The sequence below is a fragment of the Chamaea fasciata genome, unplaced genomic scaffold, assembly GCF_029207755.1.
Source record: "Chamaea fasciata isolate MVZ Bird 193981 ecotype frontalis unplaced genomic scaffold, bChaFas1.0.hap1 SCAF_2, whole genome shotgun sequence".
Taxonomy (NCBI): Eukaryota; Metazoa; Chordata; class Aves; order Passeriformes; family Sylviidae; genus Chamaea; species Chamaea fasciata.
In genome coordinates this window covers 15,223,536-15,240,843 of record NW_027094087.1, presented here as the reverse complement: position 1 = coordinate 15,240,843, position 17,308 = coordinate 15,223,536, and the positions used below count along the sequence as shown (strand labels likewise).

At 42.2% G+C, this 17,308-nt stretch overlaps 1 protein-coding gene across 6 annotated transcripts in view; it reads right to left on the bottom strand.

Annotated features, from left to right (window-relative positions):
* The window catches only part of UVRAG (UV radiation resistance associated), a 282,645-nt gene extending 268,254 nt beyond the window's left edge, over window positions 1-14,391 (bottom strand). For all 6 annotated transcript variants that reach the window (XR_010725357.1, XM_066208721.1, XM_066208727.1 and 3 more), the window contains exon 1: window positions 14,218-14,391. Coding sequence is in view for 5 of the 6 variants with exons in the window: in XM_066208721.1 (XP_066064818.1) it covers window positions 14,218-14,298 (81 nt within the window). In the remaining variant the exon portion in view is untranslated. The remainder of the gene's footprint in view (window positions 1-14,217) is intronic.
* Window positions 14,392-17,308: the final 2,917 nt, after the last annotated feature.

Below are 17,308 nucleotides of genomic sequence, written 5' to 3'. Positions count from 1 at the left end.
TATTTTCAACAAGCATTAATGGACAAAGAGCTCAAACAAACCACCACCTAACCCAGAGTCATATGGAACTGGCTGAACAAAGCTTCCTGATTTCACAGTAATCCTGGAAACTGCTCTAACAACCTTAAATGAAAGTAAAAAAAATCAAAAGTAATAAAATCAAGATTTTCAGGGAAAATTAAGGGCACGGTGAAATTTAAGATTTTTCACTGTCAGATACCATCTGCTGTGATAAAAGAATCCTTTTCCCTTGGAATGAATACAGTAGGATATGTCACAAAAATATTTAGTTTAAGTGATTTCATTGACCTCAACAATATCTTGGTTTACTGCAATACTGCACCTTGAATGAAAATCATCAGATCAAATCAGTCTCTCTCTCCACCTGTCTGTGCCAAACAGCTTTACCACCTCTGGCTAAGGTCTTAGCTTCAAGGCACACGACACGCATAATCTTTGACAAATATTTTACATTATTAACTTCTCGCAAAATTTAACTAGTTAACAAAGCAATTTTGCAGGATGATCACACTTAAATCATTGCTTAGCTGTTATTTCTATTGTAACTTCAAAGACCCATGCTTCAAACAGCTCCCCTTGAATACAGCGCTCAACAAACTGCCACTTCAAATATACAAAGTTCTCACCAAATCCTTCAGCGTCATATTTTCCCAATCAATCTCTCAACCCACCAGTGGCTTACCCACTAACATGGGGATGTTGACAAATGGCTCCACATACTTGTGGATCACCACAATCCACAAACAAGCCTCAAACAACCGGTTTAGCACATATTTTTACCTCAGAGTCCATCTGTAACCGTTTTTTCCCAAAAGCATCTTGATTTGTATGGCTGAATCCACCTTAAAAGCTGATTGACCAAAAGCACATTTTAAAAGCTTTTGAAACCAAAAGACAATTTTCTTGTTTGTAGCTTGTCTTAAAAGGTTTTTAACAAGAGTTGAAAGGCCATCATCTGTTTTAGAATGATAGTATGACACTTCATATCACTTAATACCACTCCAGTGATATATTCGTTTTCTTCCATGGAAAGGTATGAGGAATATCAAATTTCTGTTCATGTGACAGCCTAAAAATCACTGATGGATTCATTCCATTCATAGCCTATTTATGGCTTAGACTAAAAACAGAGCCTGTGATATGATGCCCAGGTACCTCTAGTATATACATGAACTACAAAATAAAAACAAAAAATCCCAACCAACAAAAAAAAACATTCTGTGAGACTACATGGTCTTATTTTCTTAGAAACTGGTATCAAAAATCTCAACAGAAATATTAAGCCTCACTTAAAAGAAGCCACAAGGACCTTTAACATTTTTTCACATCTAACCTCAAAGCTGTGGAGCTTTGCTGGCCGTTTTTACGTGCAGCTGAAACACTCCTTAAGAAACGGCTTTGAACGTGCATTTTGCTACCTATAAAAATGATTCAAGAATTTTATGTGTCATCTCTTTTAATTAATATCACAGAAATCAATCAACTACCATGGTAATTCCCTTAATTTTTCGTATCTTTTTTTTTTCCTTTCATCCCTTACAAAGAACAGCCCATATTGTACCCTAACAAAGAGGGCAACTTTCTCCAGGTCTCTTTAGGATTGCAAACTAATTTGCGTGCCTGCTTTAAGTAGTATGTTTCATTGATTGGATCTCAAGCAAAGTCAAACAAGTTTCTTACCATTCACAGTACACAATGAGGTCAGTGAAGTTTGAGATAAAAAAAAAAAGGTGTCAGTGTCCTAATCTACAGCTGCACCTATGAAGAAGATGTGAGTCCTTATCTCCACGGTTTGTGACTTCCTTGCACCCTTCAGGATCTGGGGGTTAAAGTCTCACTTCTCCTAAACCAGTTGGAAGAGGATCATTAAATTCGGGGCTATGAGACCACAACAAAGCTCAGAACTCAATGTGCAACAGGTAATGAATGTCTATCTGAATCTACAGCTTAGCCAGCACTCTCCTCCTATCCATTTAGCCTGGCTGATAAGGAACAAATTTCCAAATACATAGATAATTTTATCACTCACATTCTTTAGTGTGAGGTCATGATGACAGACTTGAATCATGATAATAAATCTTTCCGTTTACCCACTATGTTTGCTGATACTACACTGAATTATTAAAATTTCCTCAGAACTCTACAGAGGCAACATTCAGAGCTAATTAACCTCTCCTGATCAAAGATAATTAGCTTCAACCAGGAGACTATCAGCTACAAAGACATACCCAAAGACAACTAAAACAGGCTCTAGAATTCCTCATCAAGTGCTTTGTTTTGTGACAAAGTAAATATTGTTTTGAGGGAAGTTTTAAATCTCTAGTGTTACCTCCTAGGCATTTCATATAATTTTGTGCTGGAGACATTGGAATACACAAAACAAAAACCCCACTGTGTTGCAGCTCAGCTAGCACTGGCATCAGCCAAACACTGACAGCCCCCAGCGCTGCATCACCCTTTCTTATTCCTTCCACCATAAATAAGCACTTGTGCAGCTGCTCACAGAATCGTATCTGGGAACCAATCTGGATGGAAACTAACCACCTCTCCCTCTTCCTGGGTTAGTTTCACCAGCTCAGTTCCTCAATATGGTTCAACACATGGCTGGACAAGCAGCTGAGCAGACCAAGGAGAGGACAGTGCAGCAGCAAGAGGCCAAAGGCAGAGAGAGAACTGCTGGAATGAAACCACCAGCTAAAAGTGTACGTGGAGCAACAGAGCCTGGCACTGCCACGAGACAAGGGGAAAGCAGTTTGAAATGACGTACCAGAGCATTTCAAACTGCAAAAGCAACGCTTTTTAGAGAATAAATCAGTACACTCTATGTTAAATACAGTAGCTGCAAATAATCCACAATTCTTTCATTTCCTCCTCCTTCTACATGAAGTGCTAAAAAAGGTTCCCTCTTCTTTAGTGACAAGTTTCAGCTATTTTGCTCTTTCTATAAAAGTGTCAAGAAATCTTCATCATGAGGGTGGATTCCCCCAGGATAAGATGCGCTGCAGCCAGAACAGTCATTCCAAAAAGCCCATCTTAAAAATCAAAATACAAGGATTAAAAAACAATCCAAGTGCCTTGGCAGCCTCATGAGTCACCTAACTTCATTTTTAAAAAAATGAAGTTACTTAAAAAGGCCAGTGTGAGTGCAAGATGATAGTGGAGGACCTTCTCTCATTTAAAAATAAAAAAAAGGGCACAAAATATGCAATGAGTGTAGCTAATTTTCACCGCTATCTCCTCAAAGAGTTTACAGGTTACCAGCAATACAGGACTGAAGACCTCAGGCATCTAGAGCAAGTATCTTAATGAGATATCCTACGGAAAAAAACCCCTATTTTTGTAGAACTAATACAATGGAAAAGGTTAATTACCTTTCCAAGAGCTCTCAATTCAGTACACACAGCCTTAACAGTGGTGTATCTGGATCAGTGCTTAGCACGGTAGTACAGCGGGTCTAACAGCTCATTCTACGGGGTTTATGACAGAAGCAATTTTGGTTACAATTGTCCTAGACCTTGGCAATTCCCAAGAAAGCCAATGGAGCAATGAAATTACATTGCAGGCCTTGTTATCTTTTGCTTTAATTGCCATTCTACATTGCTATAAAGCAACTGCTACATAGCCACTACATGCTGACTCACATGAAAGAAATTAGTGCTTCCTTCTATGCTGAAGATAAATTACTACAAACCAGAAGAAGAGATCCACCAATTTTCCATTAGGAGAAATCCTGAGTAGCTTGTATTTTAAAAACACTGTTGCATGTAAAGATAGCACAGATTATAAGCAGACAGCTATCCCAAAGATACACAGAAAGTCTAATCAAGAAAGCTGTAGGAGAGATCTGAAGAGCAGAACCTACCATCAGGTTTCATCCCTCATGCCTGCAGAGGCAGAAGAGCAGCTTCCTGGAACTCTACAACAGCATCTTAACAGAGCAGCTGTGGAGTGCAGCAAGACCATCCCTGTTCAGCAATTACCAGCTTCACTCAAAACTCAGAAACAGAGAGGCACTCCGTTTTCATCATTCTGAGAAACTATTTGCAGTTGTGTAATTCATCTAGTGTTCCCATTCAATGACTTTCTGGGAACCCCCTCCAGGTTTATCATAGACCATAAACAAATCAGACTGCTCCAGAATCAAGTATTGTCATCATCAACCTTATTAAGATGACTCTTTCGTCAGATGATTCCAGACAGTCTACCAAGTCTTTTGAGGTCTAAAGGACTGAAACTGTCTGGTCCCTTCATGCTGTCTGGTGCCTTCATGCTTAGTTCCCTCAACACTAAGATACAAAAATCTTTCACTATCTGTCCCTAGAATGCCACCTTCAGTATCCTGATGCATGTTCCCATCCTGCACAATGTGTTCTATGCAGTCTTATGGTGAGGGTCAGAAAATTGAACCAAGGTAAAGCTGCCAAAACCACAAGTTACTAAAGGTAACTAACTGGGTAAGTAAGGGTGAAATCTGGGTAAGTGCCTCCAATTCAGCTCCCTACAGCTACACAGATGTACCCACCACAAAAGAGGACAGAGCAGGCAGACTTCAACACTTAAGTTTCTTTACAGCTTAAGCTGATCCAGATGCCAATCTGCTTTCCTCCAGGCCCGAGAAACAGAAGTGATAAAGCTAATCACTGTTTTTTGTCTAATAATCTGGTGTAATTAATAAAAATCACTGCAGAGATGATCCAGCAGGGAGGTAAGAAAAGGGAAGTCAAATGAGAGAGAGGTGCACTGTTGTTTGTCTGGACTGTTTGTGGCAGAAGAACAGGACTACCTACAACAGCCTCAAGTATTCATGGAATTTCATAATTATTTGTTCAAGGTCATATAACGGGTAGCAAATGCAAGCATGGAGAGCTCTGATTCCTCTTTCATCTTAACCACTTCATTATTCCCTTCAAGAATCTGATGACCCTGGGAAGAAAAATAATTTCAGTATATTCAGTCTGGATGAGAACCCAGCCAAACTCGATTTTCTATTTCTGGTACTCAGCCATCACACTGACTCTAGCTTTGGCTCTAAATATCAGTTGTAAAGCTCAGGTCACTAACATGGGCAACAGCAAAGCCTTCTAATCACATGGAGCCTATCATGCTATTGGCAGCTGAGATGATCTATTAGCTCACAGCAGGGAAAAGGGGAGGTCTGTTTTCTCTTTGTCCCACATCTGCCTTCTCCCAGTAGCATGGTCTTCCCTCTTTAGCACTGGCTCTTTTAGCAAAGCGGTTCATTAATTCTACTCTCAGCAGGCCCTTTGACATGTTAAATAAATTTGCAAAGCTGTCAAGAGAGTATCTGAACTTAAGCAAGGCAGGCAGTTTGGTTTCTTCCAGCAAGAAGCATCCAAGATGCCATCAAACAGCTCTCTCTGTGAATGGAGGGTTTGGCTGAAAACTTCCAGATGTTACTGACAATGGGCGCACTGCACCTATGCCCATAAGCAAGTTTCAGAAATTCTATCAGGCAGATACAAGAACTTTATAAACAGGAATACATTTTCCAGAATGAAGCTTAAATTCAATTACCCAGGAAGAAAGTTTTATACATCTATAACTGAATTTGAAAAAGGCTGCCCCACCCACCCATTCCTGATGACTCTCCATACAACCCATGTAACCAGAAACTTACTTTTGCCTGAAACGTAAATGCAATGGTAAAATCAGCCTTAACAGAGATGGGAAATCATCTTGTACAAGCAAAGTAGAAGTTTACATAAATTACTTAGCCCAAATTCACCAAAATTATATCACTGCTTAGGGCTCTCTCAGAGGCCTGATGAGCTGAAAAACAATTACTCTATTTCCAGAACAAAGAACTTTCAACACTGGCTAAAATTTCAGCACCAGGTCTCCTTCCTTAGCCTTTAATGGAGTACTCTACTTATCAAAGAGTTTTTAATCAAGACACACCAAGACAGTCTTCATCTCTGGGCACCATCTCTGCTTTCTGACTGGTGCCCTCTTCACAATTCTGTCAAGTAAATTCCCTGAATTCTTTTCAGATCGGGATCAGCTCTGGCCTCTGTATAAGATGGTACATGCTCTGTTTTTACCTGGCTTTCACATGAGTTTCGTAGCTTGGTTCCTTGCTTTATGACCAACAGAAGCTTTGGAAGAATTTAAGCAAAATCCTTCCAACTATTTCAGCATTAAGGCAGGAGGCAAAGATTAGTTAGCAACACAAATGTTACTACAGAAAACCCAATGTTTTTGAACTGAACAGACCTGAGCTTGCAATGTCAGCTATTTAGATGCCTGGATATTTTTCAGAATTAAGTCATATTAAAACAGGGGGCTCTGTGTGCTTTATAGCTCACAGCAGACAAGATGAGGTGGGTCTTTTTCTTAAAAAGCATAAAACCTCCAGCCCTGAAACAAAAAAAAAAGTTACCAAAATATGATCTACATTTAGCCGACATGAGCATTATTTATTATCACAGCACTGCTCTACACCTCTGTATTACACCTTCCAACTTTCTCAGATTTTCACTATTAGCTTTCACCTCTCTGTGCCAGTTTGAATATTAAGAAGCACTCACATGATCCAGTCTCTTGGAAGTCAAGTGGTAGACAAGAATGTCATGTAAATTTTCAAGCTGCCTCATTTTCCAATTTAATATCTCTTTTTTTTTTTTTTTTTAGTGGAGCACATCTCACATAAGGTTTGGGTCAACTCTGCTGCAAAAACAAAGCTTTTAATATCCAAGAAATGTATATGGGAAGTTTAGGCACTACTCAGATGTATGGTTACTTAAAACCACAGGAGGGGCAAGAAAATGCTCGTATTCCAATTTGCACACTAGCTAGGAAAATTTATGACGTTCACAATTTAACAGTTTTCCACAGTTCAGAGTCAAGAGAATAAACTGGACTTTCAGATCTGCTTCTGATGCAAAGCAGAAGCATTTGATATGCAATTCTGTGGGACACACCATAAGGAATTTTTATGAATTCTATTTTAATGTCTTCTGGCACACACTTGAAGACAGCAAGGCCCTCAAAGCTACGTAGGCATAATTAGTTCATATACAGCCATAATTAGTTCAGTGAATAACCTGTGGTTCTCCTTATAACTGCACCTCCTTCATATCTCCATTTCCTCATGTCAAGTGATCAACAGCCATCCAGGAACTCCTTTCCCTTTTTAAAATTTAGCTACTTTCTTGCAAATGCCTTTAAAAAACTATTTCTACTAGGAATCAGAACTGAGGACAACACCAGCTCAAAGATGCAATGTGGGAACACAACTGCACTTTTTTTTCCTGTGAAAGTGCAACACACTCACATACATCACATACCTCACATTCCCAAAGATCTTATCCAAGGAACCAGATACATTGAACCTGTGCAGCGTGATTTACACAGAATAAATGACCACAAGAAATGTCAAAGCCTAAATGGCCACAAGAAAAATCAAAGCTATTTCATCAGCATGGGCTCCAAATCTTCCAAAATGCTTATTTGTGAATTTTAGTTTACAGTTCCTTAAACGAAAGTGCCCCCTTTCCTTTATGCTTCTGGGCAGCTGAAAGGCTTTTTAAAGTTTCCCTTAAGAAGGAAAACAGTTATGAAGCTTTCACGTGAACACATCAAGGCTCAATACAGATTACTAATCATCCATACCCAATGCCATGGCTACTCCTGCTTCTATACTGTGCTGAGAGCTTCACCAGAAAGAGTTAGGAAAGTGAAGATGTTCAAAAGACATCAAGTCTACCCTAATTCACACAAGCAGAAAGTGAAACAGGAAGAACAAGGAATATCTCAATACTTGACTTGGCCCATGCAGGAGTATAATTATTTTCCAGCTATTTGAATGAAAAACAGCTCTTTGGAAGATCAGTACAGAGTTACGGAATACAACATCTGAAGCCAATGTCAGATCTAACAAAATATGTTAGTCTATAGCATGATCTGCTTCTTTAATACTAATTAAAGCAACAGTAGCATCAGAAAATAATTTAAACACATAACTATACTATAACTAAAAAAAAGCTTAAGACTACGTATTACTCTTAAAAGACAGCTGTGTTCTGTGGCCTGTCCTCCCTGTACCCTCTCCTACTAGCTAATCCTCAAAACTCCTTTCTCACTAACTAATTAAATTTACACTGAAGATTAACTCAGAACTCAACTTCTACCCCCATGAAATGATGTAAACAGCTGGTAACTGTTCCGCTGGTACAAGAAATCTTCTCTTTGTACCCCATAATCACATGTAGAAAATCAACACCACTTACTTTAGAGTCCAAAATGAATGAAAGAACTAAGACTAAAACTGATGTAAGCTCATGATGTTCACACGACTCACTAATGTTCTGCACCTTTATCCTTTTTTTCTACATCCAGAATTTGTGCTAATTTCTGCAGAAAGATTGTGAAAGCCTGTTATTTAAAACATATTGTAAGGGCAGGTACAGAAGACACATTCAGTCTTGGGACACAAACAGGATAGCTGGTGAGGTATGGCAAAACAAGACTCAATACATAGAATTAACTTAAACATAATGTTAGCAGGAAGGGTTCAAAAGCCAAATCATGAGCCTATGCAGGGTCTTGGGCAAATGAAGCTCTTTCTGTGTACTGTTTCAACAGCTGTGTTTGGTTATGGTCACTATAACATCAAGAGCGACAGATCCAGCAAGCTGGTAAACACCACAGATCCAAAGAGTAAGAACTGTCAGCACACTCTAAAAAAAATTGCTCTAAACTACGGTTAAGAAAATTTTAGAAATACTGCCAACTGGCCAAAGCTCTTCTTGCTAGGTGTTTACATAAGATGCAAATAATAGGAAACTAGACAGTTTTTCCATCTTTAACCAAAACCTTTTGGAAGAGCTGGCTAGAAATAACACCTTTCCTTATTGACGTTTTTCTCTGAGTTTGTCTAAGTATTTAGTCTCAAGATGAAAGACTGAAACTGTAGCTGCTTCTTTGACACAGCACAGGAACTAACCCACCAGGCAGAAAAGAGAACGTCAGGGTGCAAGTCCCACCTCATTAATAACACATTGCAGCAGTTAAGAGAAGTCCTTTAAGCCTCTTAATATGACCTCGGGGAAGGGAGCATTAATCCGCATTAACTGTGGGAATAAGCCAAAAATATGAAGATGATACTCAGAAGGGAGCAATCAAAAAGTAAACAGGGCCTTACAGAACCAAGGGCATAAACAAAATCAAAGCAATGGCAATTTTGACCTTAAAGAAGCACTTAAGGATGCTCTAAGTTGCACAAGCAAACACCATATGAAGATTAATAACCTGAAGCATATTAAAGCTTATCTTGTTGCTGGATGATAAATCAAGGGCAAAGAAGTCAGTTTCCCTTCATAAATGAGACTTCGGTCTTTAGCTAGCAAGTTGCTCAATTAAGAGCATTCCATAACTCACCACAAACATCCCAAATAAAGCAGGAAAACCAGTTTAGTACGGTTTCTGGACATAACAGGCTCTCTCTAACTTATCAACAGATCATTTGGTCTGCAAAACACACCTGCATCCCTTATGGAATACAGGTAGTACACTGCAGATAGCAAAATTCCAGCCCCAGGTTAACAGCCAGCCTTTTGGGCTAAAATTACAATTTTCTAGTAACTTTAACAGCTGCTCCTCCTAATTTGTCTCTAACAAACACTAAACATTGATACAGCTGGGTATGGATACAATTGAGTAAGATCAGCAGGTCACAACTCACACTGTGGCGTTTCATTGGAGCAGCAGTTCCCTGCCACTTAGCATTTAAACACAGCGTGTGTCAAAGAGAAGTGAAAGCAATATTCCAATACAACACTTTCCATTCACTATTCTGATTCCCCCTTCCCCCCCATATTTTGTAGGAAAGGAGAAGTAAAATATTTAAGAATCACACTTTTTTCTATATAACTCGGGAGAACATGTAACAAGAGCAATATAAAACTATTGTTTAAAAAGATACTATTTGCTCACTGTTTAAAGTCTCATTCATGTGCAGCCCTGGGCCCATACAGTAATTTTCTTCACTTCTCCTACACAAGACCCCTCAAACACTTTTGCCAGCACACTTTAAATCATCCCTTTCTGTCATGTTGCCCAAAATGTTGTATATGAGTGATACACACCTTTAAAGAAAGAAACCAAGTCGAATCTGGAACTGAACCCGGCAGGGGACACAAAAGAAGGGCTTCTCCACATATGCTACCCAGGAAAAGAAAGTCAAAGGTGTTACCCCCTCATAAATAACCCTGGAAAACTGGTAACAACTGATGAGAAGGCTAAGGTACTCAACTGTTTTGCCTGTCTTCACTGACAACCTCTCTTCCTGCACCTCTATAATGGATGGACAGCAGGATGAGGACTGGGGGAGCAAAGCCCCTCACACTGTAAGATAGGGCTCATCACCACCTGAGGAACTTGAATGTGCACAAGTCTATGGGACACGATGAGATGCATCACAGAGTCTTGAGGAAACTGACTGATTTAGTTGCCAAGCCACTCTCCATGATACTGGAAAAATCATGGCTGTCTGGTGAAGTCCCAGATGATTGAAAAAGGGAAAGCATAGTACCCATCTTTAAAAAGGCCAGAAAGCAGGATCCTGGAGCTACTACCCTGTCAGTCTCACCTCTGTGCCTGGGAAGATCACAGAATAGGTCCTCTGAGAAGCTGTGCTAAGCAACATGGAAGACAGGGAGGAGATTCAACAGTCAACACAGTTTGACCAAAGCAAAGTCCTGCCTGACCAACCCAGTGGCCTTCTATGATGGGGTGACTACACCAGTGGACAAGGGAGGAGTTACAGATGTCATTTATCTGGACTTTGGTAAAGCCTTTGACATGGTCCTTCACAACATCCTTCTCTCCAAATTGGAGAGATGGATTTGATGAGTTAGATGGACAAGGAATTGGTTGGACGGTCAAATCCCGAGGGCAGAGATGCTGCCAGAGTTAAGCTAGTATGGAAGTCACACGACCCATGTATGCTGAAGACTGCACTTGGACTCTCTAAAAGTGCATAAAACTCCAGCTGGACCTTTAGGAATCCCAGCCTTAATGTTAATGGAGGCTACAGAGTGACCTTGAGAAGTTTCACTAACTGGTTGCTCTGTTTTGCTCTCCCCTAAACATACACTTCTGACACCTGTAGCTGAAACCTCATTGCTGCTCCTCTCCACAGAAACTTTCACTATCTGTCAAGAGATGTTTGTGAACTGAAAGATACAGAAAATATTGGGTCTCCTGGTCTGACACTATTCATGGCTGTGCAGAGTGGCACAATTTACCCCTTCTCTCTTTAACACCACATCCATACTCAGCAGATACATCTCCCTCCCTCACATACACCTTCCCAGGCTGGTTCGGGAGTCCATGACTATGTGCCTTCCTGTCACTACACAGCCACATGTGAAATCTGTTTTGGCCAGCAATTAGCACAGAGTCATTCAACAGATCATTTGACTGTGGCATGACTGCCTCTCTACATTCAGGCTACATTTTTCTGTCCAATCCTTTCCATAGAGGATATTTAAGAGTCTGAAAGGTTTGGGTTATCCAACCCCTCCATTGCTTTGAAGTGCTTATAATGACAGGATTGAACAGTTTGTTTTGAGCATTAAGAAATCCTTAAGTTATCATTACACTCCCAGTTTTCTTGTGTCAAGCAACTGGGAAGAGATAATACTAAAGAATCTCTGCTCCTGAACTGCAATTATTTCACATTTTCAGTTCTGTTGTGCTCACTCTTACAGCAAAAAAGAACATCCTAAAACAATTACTAAGGGATTCAAAAGGGAATTTTATGCTTAATCATATGCATTTCTTTACAGCCATATCCTCTATTTTCCCTTCTTAAAATACAGAATACAACAGCAAAAGGCATTCTCTGCCCCAATCATCCCGCCATGCAAACAAGTTAAAGGTCAGTCAGTTTTGATGTAAGTGTGATCACAGTAGCAAAAGGTTTTGGACTGAACTTTTCACTCCTGTGAAAGTGTCAGAAGTAGGAATGTTGTCTTCTAATGAATGTGAATGTTACCGGAACAATTAAAGCTAGACAAAACCCAAATTACACTGTCACAACTTCTGCCCCTAAAAAGTCACTTCAGTCATTAAAAGCACCCACCTTGAATTCACAGTTGAGAATTTGTCTTTAAAGAGACTTATAGCCATAACTCAGACCATCCTGAGTCATCAATCCTTATAGTCAAAAAAACGTAGCACTGGGTGTTCTAAAGAAAGCTGTCTACTGAAACAAATCACCAAGTTGATTTCTGTGTTGGCACACAGCAAACAATTACCTTGCCTTACACAGCACCACATAGCTTGGATCACCCAGACTGTGGCATTACAAAGGTGGTACAACAGGAATGATTTTCTTTTTCATAATTCTGCAGTAAAATAGTTCCAATGTGCTGAGCCCCTTCAAGGTATCTTGCAGCTCAGTAACAGACTTCTGTGCTCAGATAATACAGAGAAAGAGGGTGATTTGCTATCAGTGAGTTCAGTTGAGCCTCTCAATTTGATTCTAAGTACAGACACAGTACACAGATCCCTCAGCACATGGTCCCTGTGCTAGCAGAGCACACAAGAATACCTCAGTCTCTGTCACAGCCTTACACTTGCTACAATTAACATACAAGCATCCTCAATAAATATTTACTCAACTGGAACATCCTATAATTGATTACTCAATTTCTGTTCCTAGGAACTCCTATGAAAGTTTCTGCTCCTAGGAGAAAAAGCTTGTGTTTTGGTCTCACTTTCACAAATGAAGTCCAATGACTAATATCTCAGGTTTCTCCCTGCAGCATTCACTTGGTCCTTGCACAAGCCTGAGAAAGAATAAAACCAAAAATTCAGCAAGGAGAAGGCCATATGTGATCTCATGGGCAATCCACTGTTTCCTGTTCATACAGAGCAGCAGTCATGCTTATGTTTATTAACATAGAGCAGACCCATATTTTAGAGTAAGTATTTGCTCACAAATTGGGGTCAGGTGGTCAACAGCCACCTCCGTTCCCTGCCTTTGCCCCTAAGTGGATGCCTCCAAGAACATGTTTAGCAAAAGAGCAGTTATAGATACACTTCAAGTTAACATCTGTTGGGTTTTTTTCTCTAGGTACTGTTTATATTCCCACTTGGTAACATGCAGCTCAAGTTACACAGATTGCTTGTCTACCTCGTAGTAACATCAAATGCACTGAGTCAATGAGCCAAAACAACACTCACATCTTACAGTATTCCTAAAAAAAAAGCAAAATTTTGCTCATTACTCCCACCTTCACCACCACTGCTCCAGCACAAAGTCATCACTTGCAAGAAGGAAAAGGGGCACAGAGTTGGTTTGATAGAGATTGCTAAATACTTAGGCAGAACCTAGTGTTCCTCGCTTAAAATTCATGCCCTCCAAAATTAAAACGTGTGACAAATGCCCAGTAAACCAAAACTCAATTATGAGCAAACTTGAAAAAGCAAGTTAGCTGAAGGAAGGATGCAAGGGGGAAGAGAATGTTTCACCACTTTTCAGAATACACCTCATGTTACATGCACATTTGCTTCCCACCTCAACAAGAGCAGGAAGAGAGGACACCCCAGCGGCTCCGGCCGCACGAGGTGCCCAAGTTTAACACATATTTTCAGGGTGTTATTCCTGTTGTAACTCCCACCTTTAGTCTGCTCCAGATCCTTTGTAGGCACAGAAGTAGTTTCCTGGGAGAGAAAACACCACCTGACACCCCCGGGAGAGAGGCACAGACCCCTAGGCCCATGCTTCCTCTTACTTTCCTACCGGTCTAAGAGAAAGGTGCTCAAAGTCCCCCTAGCCTCAGGGACACCCTTTCCATCAGCTTGGGGACTCTACCTCAGCTACCCTCAGACCTTGGGGAAGCTCCACTGACACCTCATGGAGTACCTGTCGACCACTTTACCTCAGGGCACCCCACACCTCAGGGAGCACCCCTAGTCACCCGAGGGAGTAACCCCTGTACACCTCAGAGAGCACCCGTCAGTTCAGGAAACATCTCCCTTCACCCCAGAACAACACATACCTCAGCGAGCACGTCCCTGTGTACACCTCAGGGCATCCCACACCTAAATGACCACACTCCCTTCACCTCAGAACACTCTACACTTCAGGGGACATCCCTGATTCACCTGAAGACACCCTCCTCCGCCTCAGCCCCCTCCGAGACCCGCCCCGAGGCCGCACCGTACCTGCTGTGAAGGCAGCTCCACATGCAGGGCGCGGGCGGCGGAGCCGGGTGGTAATGCGGCGGGACCGGCAGCCGAGGTCATCCTCACGTAGGATCCCCACTGCACTCCCCCGAGGCCGCCGGGCGCGCAGGGGTTAATGGCGGCAGCAACGCCGAGCCGGCCGCCCGCTACGGAGCCATATTACCGCAGTGCCGGGGGGTGGGCGAAGCACCGCCTCCCGCACGCCCATTGGTCCTCGCACCGAAGAGGCGGGAGCCCACCCGCCTTCTCGAGTTACGACTGGCTTGATCTAACGCAAATCAACGCCCCTCTTCGCTGGCCCTGTCAAACCGCCGGAACCCGCGCCGGCGTCGATTAGAGGGCCTGCTTCCGGAAGGCGGGACGGCGCCCAATTACGGGCGGTGGTTGGAGAAGATCGAGTTTGATTGACAGCACGCCCTCCGTCACGTGTGCAGGCGCTGTTGTCATCACGTGGTGGGACGGAAAATAGTTCAGCGGAGGGGACGGGGAGGGGCGGTCGCCATGGCAGCCGGAGGGGCTGCTAGGCTGGGCCCGAATCTGTGAATCAGCAGTGGCGTCATCCTCACCGCCCCTTTCACATCACTCCGACCTGCCCCACATCACATCCACCTGCCCCATGTGACGCCTGCCCCACAATAGGCCAGCTTGTCCCGTGTCACATCCATCTATGTTGTTTCAATATAAAAAAGAACTTAGGCTATTGTAGAAGGTCTAAAGGAGGGCCATGAGGACGGCGAAGGGTCTGAAGAGCCTTATAAGGAGCAACTGAAGTCTCTTTTGTTCAGCCTGGAGACGAGACTTGAACAATGAAAGCAGACAGTATTGAGGTCTTCAATATCCTCAGGAGAAGCAGAGGGGCATGTACCAATCTCTTAAGTCTCATGACCAATGACAGGACCTGAAGGAATGGCCTGAAGCTGAGCTGGGAAAGGTTTGAGTTGGATATTAGGAAAAGGTTCTTCATCCACAGGGTGGTTGAGCATTCGAACAGGCTCCTCAGGAAAGTGGTCACAGCACCAAGTCTGACAGAGCTCAAGAAGCATTTGGACTATGCTCTCAGGCACATGGTGGAATTGTTGTGGTGTCCTGCACACAGCAAGGAATTGGACTTGATCCTGATGAGTCTCTTCCAACTCATCTTATTCCATGATTCTATGATTCTGTGAACATTCCCCACATCACATCCATTTGCCTCACATCACACAACCTTCTCCACAGCACATCCACCTGCTCCATGTCACCCCACCCTGCCTCATATCACCTCAACCTGCCCAACAGCAGACCAACCTGCCTCACATCATGCCAACCAACCCAATATCAGATAAATCTATCCCACATCACATGGACCCATCCCATTCCATGCCAAGTCATCCCACATTAGGCCAACTCACCTCACATCATAGCAACCATGATGCCTACACACACCAAAGCCCAATGCAATCATCCCCTCAAGCACCTACCTCCATCCCATCTCACCCAGGTAACATCCATCCTGAGCAGAGGGGAGACCATGCCCAGCTGGAACAGCACCATCCCCATGTACTGTGCAGCTCTAAGAGCACTGGTCCTGTCCCTGTGCCCCACCAGGACCATCCATCCCAACAGCACTCTGCAGCACCTGCCTGGAGTGGGTGGTCGTACTCAAGACACTCATCCCCATGGCACTGCCAGGGACCATCAGGGACTGAGCCAAAACACCTGTCCCCACACTGCTGGGAACACCAGTCCTGCCATCCCTGCAGCAGCACTGGGAATGCCTGTCCCTAGTGTGTGCCACAGCACTGAAAATGCCTGTTCCCACTGGGCTGGGCAGCTCTGAAAGGGCTGAATATGCTGTGCAGTGCTGGAAAACCCCATCCTCTGCTCCTCCTCTCCTCCAGTCCTCCTGTCCTCAGCACCATACATCTCCCACACCATGGAGACCATCCTACTGGAAGACCAGTAAGCCTTCATTCACCTGCAGTATTCCTGCGTTTGTAATACCCATGGTGTGGTGAGGTGTTGTAACAGCAGTGTCTTCAGCACTTATTTTGGTCTAGGGTACTCAAAAGTGAACTTGCTAAAAAGAGGGAGTAAAATGAAAACTGGAATGGAAAGTCAAGTTTTCTGGGGTTTGATGGCCATCCTTGTGGCATGAAGTCATCCTCTTCCATCCTGCTCCTTCCTTTGCAGCTGCTTACCATGGTCTGCTTTTCTCCAAAATGCTTCCTAATTGAAATGGAGATGCTAAACTTTTCTCTTGGGTGATTCCCTGGTTTATCTCATAGTAACATATGGACTTTTTTTCCCAAATTGTTTAATTCTACATGTAGGCATCAAATAAATTCAATACCTCAAGCATAAGTTTTGGACATCGTTGAGCCTGGCATTGTGTGTGAGTTCTGGATGTTGCTGTTTCTGATCAGGAAAATTAATTAAAAACAGTGGCCTTTTTTGGAAGAATTTCTGGGTACAAGTGTGTCTCCATTTTTTTCCTTCTGATGGAAAAAAAAAACCACAACCCTTCTATTTCAGTATTTTCTATAGCAAATGTTCTATTTTCAAGAACCCAGACTCCTTAGATTAGGAAGTTCAAACATAGTCATTTTAGACCTCTTGTATCAGTTTGATTCACCTCCTGGTTTCTGGTACATTACAAGACACACTCTCCTTCATTTTGAGCATTCCATCTTCACCTTGGACAATTGAAACTTGATTTTTAGGATGAAAACTGGGGGATCTCTTTGCTCAATGTGTGAAAAATGCATTAAGAATGACAAAATTATCTAAACATAAAGAAATTTTGAGAATGCTTTCTGCCTTTGAGACTCTTGGTATGTTTCCCCAAGAAAGCAAAACTAATTTTAGCTTAGATTTAGATAGAAAATCAGAGAAGATCACAGCTGTAAGAATAAGTTTTCCTGAAATAAATCACTAAAAACAATTTATGGAAGCAGTGTGAAGATGCCACAGCTTGTTTGCCCAAAATATAAAAAAACCCAAAACATCCTTTAGAAAACAAGTAAGCCCATCCTCAGATGAAATATAATGTTTCTGTGACTGATGTTCCCCTACTTCTTCACCTTCTTCT